The sequence below is a fragment of the Condylura cristata genome, unplaced genomic scaffold, assembly GCF_000260355.1.
Source record: "Condylura cristata isolate star-nosed mole 26May11 unplaced genomic scaffold, ConCri1.0 scaffold00017, whole genome shotgun sequence".
NCBI lineage: Eukaryota > Metazoa > Chordata > Mammalia > Eulipotyphla > Talpidae > Condylura > Condylura cristata.
Genome location: NW_004567118.1, coordinates 13336023 through 13347628, shown reverse-complemented (window position 1 = coordinate 13347628; position 11606 = coordinate 13336023). Strand labels below are relative to the sequence as shown.

Genomic DNA, 11606 nt, shown 5'->3' with positions numbered 1-11606 from the left:
AGCAACTGCCTAGGTTTGAACAGATGCTATCAGCAATCTGAAGGGCAAAAACTCTTGCTGAGAGTCTCAGAGGTAAGACCCTAGAGCTAAAGCTGTGGGTGTGATGCTGAGACAAACAGGCCTGAAAGGCTGAGTAAGGAATCACTGAGGATCACTGTCTAGTCTCAGGTATAATAGAATTTGCCTTGCTAAGTTTTAGACTTCCTTACAAGATATTTAAATAAGACTTTGGAGTTGAAGAGTTAATGCTGGAATGAGTTAAGATTTTTTTAATTGTTAGGATGGAATGAATATATTTGCTTGAATTTGTGGGCCGGGGTCTGTAAGGAGGACTGAATTGTGTCCTCATTAAAATTCGTATGTTGAAGTCCTAACCTCCAATATGAGCAGTATTGGAAATAACACTTTTAGGAGGTAACTAAGGTTAAATAAGGTCACATAAGGGTGGACTCCTACTATGGTAAGGTTGGTGGGTTTTTTTTTTTTTTTTTTTAAAGATTTATTTATTTGTGCATACAGAACTGGGATACAGGCCAGAGGCTCAGGGGTGGCAAGAGGCTTCACCAGAGACAGAGTGGGGAGCAGAACAGGCAGATCCACGAAGTACACTGCTGAGGGGAGCAGTGGGCGGGTCAGGAGAGTTCTGCCACGCCATGTGGTCACCTCCGGGGCAGGCAGGGATCGAACTCATGCGGAAGTGGCTTTAGATTCTCAGTGCTGTGCTTTAACCCGCTGCGCCACCAGGGAGGGCCCAAGGTTGGTGGTTTTTTAAGATGAAGAAAGAACAACTGGTGAGGAAGCACAAAGGACTGCTGTGGTAGTGTTTTGGTAGTGGAGGCTGTGTGTGAGATACTGTACTTCTAAAACACAAGCATGTAAACCAAGGTCATTACAATTAAAAAAAAAAGAAAGAAATAGATGGAGAGAGAAAGACCCATCTATCATGTCCATGTACCAAGGAAAGCCTTTGTGAGTCATAACGCAGAAGGCAGCCATCTATCTGCAAGCCAGAAAGAAAATCCTCACCAAAAACAGACCATGCCTGTATACTGATCTTGAACTTCTAGCCTTTAGTACATAAAAAATTTCTGCAAGTTAAGTCTGTGGTAGTTTGTTACATCAGTCCAAGCCCACTAAAATGTAAGTGTATATTACGACCAGAAAAACAAACACTTTCTGAGCAACATCAACAACTTTGAAAGGCTATGTTATAAAAATTTTATTTAAAGAGTTGTAATCAAAAGAAACACATTTGATTTTGTCCATAGTCATGAATCTATAGTTACTTAAAGCAGAATGTTATAATGGTAAATCTAAATTGGTAAAATGAGATCAAGGTTTCCAGATTTGCATAACATAATACCTGTGTCCATCTCTACTGGGCGCCACTAAAAATGAAAACATAGCAAAACATAACTGCAGAACACTGCTTTATAAAACTTTTTCACAGAATCATATTATTTTACCCAATCACTTTATCGATTCAGATTCATACATGCCACACTGTGTGCCTATATTTTAAATAATGCACTTACTATTTGTATACATTACAACTCACAACACCATCACATATGTACACTTTGACACTAGTCGTTGGGTTCCTGTTCTTCTGAGTCTCGTGACCGCTTCCGGGAATTCAAGGAACCTTGTGCTTGTGATGAACATGCCGTAGCAACAACAGCATCTCTAAATCCCTGAGGCTGCAAGATGAAAAAATACACAAGTATGCTTTAGCCACACCTAATAAAACAGTAAATCTTTCAAATATTTTTAAGTAATTGATGAGAATTATTTTATTTTTCTGATAAGGTTCTGATAAAAGTTATCAACCACTGTGAAGGAAGAGCATAAACCTCATAGATAGGTGTCATGTCAGAGTTGTATTTTATATCTAGAGTATTTTACATATACTTATTTATACATATACAAAAATGTATTATAAAAAATGTTCTCTAAGAGATAATTCTAAAAAGCTTTAAAAGGGCAAGGAATTATTTGTAATTAAATTATAAATTTATTTTCAGAATTAAATATTCTACAATAAGGTTTTCTAACTAGGAAACCTTAAATGCACCTGCATAATGCAAAGATTAATTGGATAATTCAGCTTCAGAATCTCTATTTCTATTTTTGTCCTTAGAAAATTAGATGCCAAGAATATATTTGACTTATGATTATTGATACACATTTCAGCCAAACATATATGTTGTATGACATAAACTTACAGAAAGATTAACTTTTTAAAGAGAGATGTATTTGGTGGCTATGACGAATCTATGTATCTACAGAACAAAAAGATGTCTGCATTTTTTCTTTTCTTAAAATCTGTTAACAACTTTCACTTTAAATTTCCTTAATGTCCTGACATTACATATGGCATGGAATGCAATACCATACAAATATTTCCTCTGTTCTTAAGAATAAGTTTCAGTCCAATTGTGACTAGAGTATTCTGTATATATAGTTCTATTCTGGGGATAATGTTCTAAGCATCAAAAGCTGTCCTCAAATATGCTTGCTGCCTACAGAAGTTAACAGGAGCAATTTGTAAATGCTCTCTTTAGATAATTGTTGCCACAAACACCAAAATCCCACTCTAATCAAATAATACTGACTGTGATTTGAAACAGTATTGTAGACTCCTTCTGGCTTGGTGATTTGTACAATGTTGCCAACCTGTTTAGAGAAAAAAATAAATACATACATGTATTCTTAATTAATTCGTTCAGATGAGTGACTTCATAATTTAAATTTATAATTTTTCTGTAATTCTATAATTGTGTTCTCTAATGAAACAAGTATTAAAAATTCTTCCTCTAACCAATAATTATAGTTAAGCATATAATAATTACTATATGAATAACATTTGTTTACATAGGTAAAAATTTTTTGTTTCCTTTACTTATGCATACAAGAGCTGGGGTGGTAGGCCAGAGGTGGTGTGGGGGGCAGGGTGAAAGGATTCACCAGAGACAGAGTGGAGAGCAGAACCGGCAGACTGAGTGAAGTAAACTGCTGACAGGAGCAGCAGGTGAGACAGGAGAGGTTCTGGTGAGTCAGCTTGCTGGCCTGGGATCAAACTTGTGCTGCAGTGGCTGGAGATAGCTTCGTAGTCCTGCGGCTTAATCCCCTGTGCTTTTAGGTAAATTTTTAGGTAAATTTTAAAAGTAACCTAGAAGTCCAGTGTCTCAGAGAGAAAAGGAAACATCAGATGGCTCAGCTTATAGGTGGAATATAGGGAAGCCATTTGGTTCAGGAAAAAAGCAAAATTTGCAAACTGATCATAGATCTGAGGCATACAGCAGGACAGTGGCAAAGAAAGGGGTCAAGCCAGGGGAGAAAAGAGCTGAAGGGACTCTGGTGATGGGCCAGGTGCTAAGGCAGTGGAGAACTAAGTAGTGCTAAGGTATGGGGACTACACCTGAGTAATTAAATATTGTACAAAAATGAACAATGATGTTAAAAAAAATCCAAAGACTGCTTCCAGTAAATTATTTTATGCGTGATATTAATTATACTTAAGAAAGTATAAGGAAATACTTAATAATAGGAAAAATAAAACATTAAGCAGAAGTTATGCTGTATGACCTCACATTTATAAGTATTCCTATACACATAGAGAAAAATTATTAGAAGCCTACAATCGAAAGTTATTTCAGGGCCCTCCCTGGTAGTGCAACAGGTTAAGGCACAGTGCTACGAAGCTGGCCACAGCCACTGAAACTCGAGTTTGATTCCCAGCCAGGGAGGTGACCCACATGGCACAGTAGATCTCTCCTGTGTCGCCTGCTGCTCCCCTCAGCAGTGCACTTTGTCAGTCTGCCTGTTCTGATCCCCACTGTCTCTGGTGAATCCGCTCACTGTTCCTGCACCTCTGGCTTGTACTCAACTTCTGTATGCATAAAGAATTTTTTTTTAAAGATTTATTTATTTGTGCATACAGAACTGGGGTACAGGCCAGAAGCTCAGGGGCGGTGAGAGGCTTCACCAGTGAGAGTGGGGAGCAGAACAGGCAAATCTACAAAGTACACCGCAGCAGGCGGGTCAGGAGAGGTCTGAAACGCCATGTGGTCACCTCCAGGGCAGGCGGGGATCGAACTCATGTGGAAGTGGCTTTAGCTTCTTAGTGCTGTGCTTTAACCCGCTGCGCCACCAGGGAGGGCCCATAAATAATTTTTTTTTAAAAAGTTACTAGAAAGCATGTAGTTTGTTGGGGTTTTTTTGTTTATATTTTTCAAACTTCTTGTAACAAGTATGTATTTTTTGTGTTACCATATAAGTATTAAGATAATTTCCTGGAATATAAATGAGGAACACAAACTCCTGTTATATGAATACAAATAAGCTTGGAACACATTCTTTCAGAGTAATTATGTCCATAAAAATAATAATAATATGGGCCCCCCTGGTGGTGCAAAGGATTACATCCCAGCACTATGAAGCTATCTACAGCAACTGTAGCACGAAATCTACCCCTGGCCAGGGAGCTAACACTCTCGATGCAGCAGACCTCTCCTGTCTCGCCCACTTCTCCCCTCAGCAGTGTATTTTATTATTATTTTTAAAGATGGATTTATTTATGCATCACCCCCAACCTCTGGCTTATGCCCCAGTTCATATATGCATAAATAAAATAAATTTTTAAAAATTGGTTGTATTTTAGGGGGTGAGATTATACAATTTGTGTAATACTTTGGAGCTGATATTCTATCTTTAATGCTAAAATAAGCAGATAAACAGAGGAATGGGGTATTTAAACCTCTCATTTAAAAAAATCACTTTTTGATTCTATAAAGTTACCTAACCTTCTGAAAAATTAATATATAAATTACCTACTCCACTATATGTTCAAAAAGGTTCCCAGTACATTCAACTTTCCTGAGAAAATTAACTTTAAAAAACAAGCTTCAGCAAAACATTTCTATTTTTATTAAGAATCTAAAGTCAAATGGGCATTAAGTATTCAGGTTGAATATCTTCCTCAAATTTCTAGGTAAAAATCATTTTTTTTATTTTATCTACATCTTAAGAGATTTTATTAAACACCAAACTAAACCAAATAATCATTTGGCTCATGGACCCAACTGAGATGAAGCTTAACATATGGCTGAACTACATACTTTGGGTCAGGAAGAAACAAGACAGAAGCACAATTTGTGCTCAAAAGCTGAGCACACATATGAAACACTGTGTGGGGGTGTTGATATATTACTCCACTCTACCATCAGATCTTCTTGGCAAATGATGGCATAATTCTGAACAATCTCAGCTTCATAATATCATGAATATGCTAATTGGAGGGAAAACCACACAATATATAGGAGACAAAACTATTACTCTTAATAACTGTTGGACTATTATTCCATGATTACTCAGAAGGTAAAAATCAGGTATTTCTGTTAAAGGATGAGGAGTAGGACATGACATAGGATACTTAAGTTGAATTTTCAATATAAATTTTCCTCATACAGGTTTCTGTTTTCTACTCAAACAGCAAGTATGTAACTGATTACACCCATCTTTTCCCAATGTGAATGTCTATTTCCATCCTTTTAAGATAAAGTAAACTTTAAAATGTAATGTTTTATACAACATTAAGGACTTAAAGACATGTGGTTTCAACAATGAAAAACAGACTATTTTAATTCTATAAAATGAGTTCAACTTATTTTGATAATAATAAAGTATGTACATTTCTTATGACATATTCACTGCCTGGAAAAAAAGTAGTTTGGAGAAAAAAATTTTACTTAAAAAGGATAAGAGCTATACCTTCAAATTTATAATCAAGGAAATGTTATAATTACATTTCAGAAATGTAATAATAGGAAAGAATGACTCTAGTATAAAGTTAGCTATAAATTGTACATATAGCTATTTCATAGCTATTTGAAAAATTAAACTATGTATTGTGTGACTCCACTTATATGAGATGCCGAGAATTCATCGAAACTGAAGGTATAGTGCTTAGCACAATTAAGGACAGTTAACAAATATTCAATAAATGGTAGCCATTATTTACTACATAGTTAATATTTCTGGGTCTTAATTTTCTCACTACTAGTGATCAATATAAATTCTTCACAGTTATTAAAAAATCACAAGAAGCTATATTACAGAATATGAAATATAATGCCCGTTAACTACCTAGCACAAACAAGTGCTCATTCAAATGACAGTATGGGACCTCCTTGGTGGTGTAGGGGTTAACGCCTCAGCACTATCAAGCTATCACCAGCCACTGCAGCATATGTTGATCCCTGGCTAGGGAACTAACCCACACAGTACAGCAGATGACCTCTCCTGTCTACTTCTCTCATCAGTGTATTTCAGTAGATCCACCTGTTCCACCCCCACTGTCTCTGGTAAGTCCTCTCACTCCCCCCACACCTCTGGCCTACACCCCAGTTCTTTTATGCATAAACAAATACAAATAAAATCAAAATAAATCTTCTTTAAAAAAAAAGAAAAAAACAAGCGACATTATGAGATTCAGGAGAAATTTTAGAGAGTGCTGTATTTCCCCAAAATAAATCTGTTCAAGGCCTTCCTGGTGGTGCAGTAGTTAAAGTTTCAATGCTATCAAGCTACCACCAACCACTACATCATGTGTTGTATCCCGGCAGAGAGCTCACCCAAAGCACAGACCTCTCCTGTCTCGCTGGACTGCTCCCCTCAGCAGTGTATTTCAGTAGGTCCTCATGTTCTGCTCCCTACTCTGTCCCTGATTCCTCTCGCCCCTGGACTTCAGCCTGTACCTAGCTCTCTTATGCATAAATAAATCAATCTTAAAAAAAAAAAAACTATTTTATTGTTAGTAATCCATACAATTCTCTTAATTCCTTTGTAAGGATTGGTCATAAAATGGTTAACTTCATAAGTAAGCATGTAATGTTATAAACCAATACTTCCTTAATTAAAAAGAAAAGGAAGCATAATTTTTTTGATCTTATGGTACCTAACCAATGCTAACTTCCAGAATTTCACAAAGACAGCAAACTTCTCCTTCTGATGAGAGCATTATAAAAATGAAATATCTTGCTTTTCTATTATTTTTTGCTATTTCATAGATGTATTCTATTAGTGAGTATGTTAATATTAGTTTGGAGAAGACTACTACAGAATACTAACTGAAGGGGAATTCCTAAGAACATTTAAAGAGTGGGATGCATTTAACACAAACCTAAATCTAGGAACATACAAGCAAAATGTTCAAAAGATTTTCATTTAGAGAACTAAAGCCAAATCTTCACAATAGGGTTTGTTGCTAAGAAAAGAATTCTTTTTATGCATGCAATGACTTATACATTTGGAAATGGGGGTGGGAGAGAGGTAAGAACAAAGAGGGAAGGAATGCACCATGCACCATGGTGGTAGACTCTGGGTGATTTGGATGTGGGTGTGCTTCGGTGGCAATACCTGATGGGAAAGATCTTAATGTTACCTCAATTAAAAGAATAAATTACTGTAAATAAAAAGAACTTGGGGGTGGAAGTCAATTACAAAACACTGTATTATGAAGGGAAAAGGAGTTAATTGAGCTCTTTGGAAATGCCACATTTAAAAATATATATTTATTTATTATGCACATAAGAACTGTACAAGGGTACAGGCCAGAGATGTGGGGTGAGAAGATTCACCAGAGACAGAGTGGGAAGCAGAACCGGCAGATTAGATGAAATACACTGCTGAAGGGAGCAGTGGGTGAGACAGGAGAGGTCTGCTGTGCTATGTGGGATCCAACTCCTTTTGCAATGGCTGCAGATAGCTTCATAGTGCTGAATCTTAACCCCTTGTGCCAACACAGTCTCAATTTCCCTCTTTTATTGGTGCATTCCCAACCACGTTCTATAGGTTATACCAATGACCACGTTCTCTAGGTTATACCACGTTCTCTAGGCTATACCAATTAATCTCAAAGCAGAGAGGCTGGCATAAATCTGATATTTCAAGAAGTGCAGAATAAATACTTCATGGCTTTTAATTGCCTATTTTAAAGAAAATGAAAGCTGTTTGTCACTTGTTCAGCAGCTTTTTAAAAAAATACACAGGTTTCATGCTGCCATAGTTTTATTTTAAAGAACAGTACTTGTGAAAGATAGATATGTTAATGAATAACAAAAGTAGGATAAAAAATACAGAAGAAAACAAAAATAGATACAATTTCCTGCAAGAACTAGATTAGGCAATCCATCCTATTTTCCCATAAGTAAGTTCTTAAAGTTAACCTCAAAAGTTTTTCTTTTGTCGTGATTTTATTCTTTCAATCCGTACCAGGAACACAGAGTACTTACCTCCTTCCACATGGCTAATAAATGGTACTTGATTTCAAAGAGCTTTAGAAGGGAGCATTCCTTGGCCACCTACTCATTTCAGGTGCACCCCGTCATTTAAATATTTCAAAGAATTTCCTACATACTGAATTGCAGCATAACAACATGTTTCTATTTTGTTCTAGATGATGAAGCACAAGGCCACAAAAACTTTAGTTCTAGGACTCTGTAAATCTCATCCACTGGTCTAGTCCTAAAAAGCTATTAAGTGTTCAGTATAATTAAATATTCAGAATTATTTACTGGTTTCTATACTGACCTTTGTTTTTGGTCCCAATGAAAGATGAGCCGTATTGTAGCAGCATGTCCCCAACTTTCCCCTGAGGGAAAAAAGAACATAAAATAACTGTATATTGCCACACTGATTAGGTTCTAAGTCTCTCAGAATACCTCTGATCAGTCTTTTTTTAAAAAAGGATTTTTTTTTCTTCAAATAACTGGGGTTTGGGCCAGAGGTGTAGAGGGTGGCAGGATTCACCAGAAACAGAGCAGGGAGCAGAATAGGCAGATTGATTGAAATACACTGCTGAGGGGAGCACCAGGGGAGACAGGAGATGCTGTACCATGGGGGTCAGCTCCCTGGCTGGAAGCAATTCATGCCACAGTGGCTGGGTGTTAGCTTAATAGCACTGAGACTTCAACGCCTGTAGCACCAGGGAGGCCCTGACCAAACAATCTTAACTTTACTAATTTACTTTAATTTTACTTCATTTTAGGAGGTCGGAGCAACGTTTTATTATGTAACTTATTATTATATATCTATCCTCACAACAAAGGTTTTTTTCCCCAAGATTTATTTATTTATGCATATGGAACTGGGGTATAGGCCAGAGGTGTGGGGCGGTGAGATGATTCACCAGAGACTGAGTGGGGAGCAGAACAGGCCAACTGACAAAGTACACTGATGAAGTGAGCAGAGGGTGGGTCAGGAGAGGTCTGCCCACCCTGTGGATCACCTCTGGGGTGGGGGACTTTAGCTTCTCAGTGCTGTACTTTAACCCAGTGTACCACCAGGGAGGGCCATCACAAAAAAGTTTTAAGTGCGTAATACAGTGTTAACTAAAGACACATTATTGTACAAATCTCTACAACTTATATTTATACCTGTTGAAAAACAACTGTTTCCTGCTCCCTATGCCCCTAGTCGCTGCCAACTAACATTCTATTTTTTTCTTTTTTTCAAGATTTATTTATTTATGCATACAGAACTGGGTACAGGCCAGAGGTGCAGAGTGGTAGTGACAGGGTTCATCAGAGAGAACAGGCAGACTGACTGAAATACAGTCCTGAGGGGAGCAGTGGGTGGGTCAGGAAAGGTCTGCCACACCATGTGGGTCACCCTACTGGCTGGGGATTGAACTCCTGCTGCAGTGGCTGCGATAGCGTCATAGAACTGGGCTTTAACCTGTTGCACGACCAGGGAGGGCCACTATTCTCTCTTTGACTATTTTAGATTCTGCATGTAAATGAAATCATTCAGTATCTGTCCTTTGGGTCTAGTTTATTTCATTTAATATGATGTCCTCCAGGACAGGATTTCTTTCCTTTTTAAGGCCAAATAATACTGCAATGTGTATACATTACTCATTGGTTTAAGACATCTCCAGTAGTGTTATCTGTACTGCAGTTTAATATTTTAATTGAATCTCTACTTAAAATAGTCTATGCTTGACCCAGTGACATCTACTGGAGGCTAGAAGCCTGAGATCAGGTGTCAACAGGGTGGGACCCCCAGAGGCCATTCTCCTTCACTTATAGATGGCTACCTTCTCCCGGGTCTTCACATGGCCTTTCCTCTAATAATATTCTTAAAGATTTTAGTAGAAACAAATCTCCAGAATTATATTCTAATAAAACCATGCCTGAGATTAGGAAAAGTCAATAATCACTGTAACACAACTTGTATTTAAGTGATTTTACCATTCCTCCTTCCTATGATTGAAAACTTTCTGAGTGGAACATTCATCTTATTAACATTTATATGCTCAGTACCTGATATGATAGCTGCCAGATACTGAATAAATGTTTGTTAAATAACTGAAAGGATTATCTAGTAGCTAAGGACACTGTGCACCACGCTAAGTGAATAAGCTACAGGCTCTATTTTTATGTAGATTATAGTACTTAACAAGCATCATATGAAAGGGGCCAAAAATACTGTGATTAAACATATTTATCTAATTAATTACCTACCCAATGCAGGAACCAGCAAGGCCTGATTTCTATCAATCTTTGTTGTCATCTGATTGGTTAAAATTACCTACAAAAACAAAATGTGAGAAAACTAGGTGAGTCTTACCTCCAAGTTCTCAAGTAAATAGGCTTAGTATTTTAGTACTCTGAATATAATCTAAATAATCTAAAGAGAGATTTTTATATTTATTATTTTAATTTCTTTATGCATACAAGTCTGAGGTATAAGCCAGAGTTGCTGGGGTTGGGGGTAGAAAGGGTGAGAGGATTCCCCAGAGATATAAAGAGTAGGAGGCAGCATGCGTGGATCTAAGGGGGACAACAGGTGAGGCAGAAGAGGTGTGCCGTACCACATGCAGGTTCCTGGCTGGGAATAGAACTCCTGTTGCAGTGACTGGTGACAGCTTGATAGCACTGTTTTTAATCCCTATGCCACCAGGGAAGTCCCTCAAAAATTATTTTAAATGTTCTTCCAATCAGAACTTTTCTCTAGAAATAAGATCGATAACACCGCAGGTTGAAACTAAGGAAGAAATAATACTGCAACTGAAACTGAGGAAGAGCTATAAAAAAACAACTAGAAAAGGTATCCTATTCTGAAAAAAAAAAAAAAAAATCAGTTCCTTAAGAAAACAGAGAGAAACGTCTGTTTGGCTATTCCTATTACAGTGGAAAAATCTTAAAATTTTTGTTTATTTACAAAAGATAAACCTGTGGTTCACCTAGATCTAAATTAGGTACCAACTGGGTTACATGTCATTCTAGTTCCTCTACTCTCTGCTTCCCACGTATTACCTTGCCAGGCATCATATTATAAGCTAAGCAGGAATTTAAATTGATAAGTGACTAGCTATACTAAGTGTTTAATCCCTAGTAACTAGGATATTTACTTAAACAAATATTTTCTAAATTTTAGCATTTTTTGGACATAGATACACTGTCCAATTCTGTAGCCACTGAATACATACAGCTTTTTAAAATTAAACTAGTTAAAAACGGCCCTCCCTGGTGGCGCAGCGGGTTAAAGCACAGCACTGATAATCTGAAGCCACTTCCGCATGAGTTCGATTCCCGCCTGCC

General features: G+C 37.3%; 1 protein-coding gene across 1 annotated transcript in view; it reads right to left on the bottom strand.

Moving 5' to 3' along the window:
- Nucleotides 1-1265: 1265 nt before the first annotated feature.
- RAD51C (RAD51 paralog C) overlaps nt 1266-11606 on the bottom strand; it is a 20547-nt gene continuing 10206 nt past the window's right edge. The window contains exons 6-9 of the mRNA XM_004685016.2: nt 10527-10593; nt 8593-8653; nt 2616-2676; nt 1266-1700 (exon numbers count right to left, since the gene is read on the bottom strand). Of these exons, the coding sequence (XP_004685073.1) occupies nt 1587-1700; nt 2616-2676; nt 8593-8653; nt 10527-10593 (303 nt within the window). The 3' untranslated portion in view covers nt 1266-1586. The remainder of the gene's footprint in view (nt 1701-2615; nt 2677-8592; nt 8654-10526; nt 10594-11606) is intronic.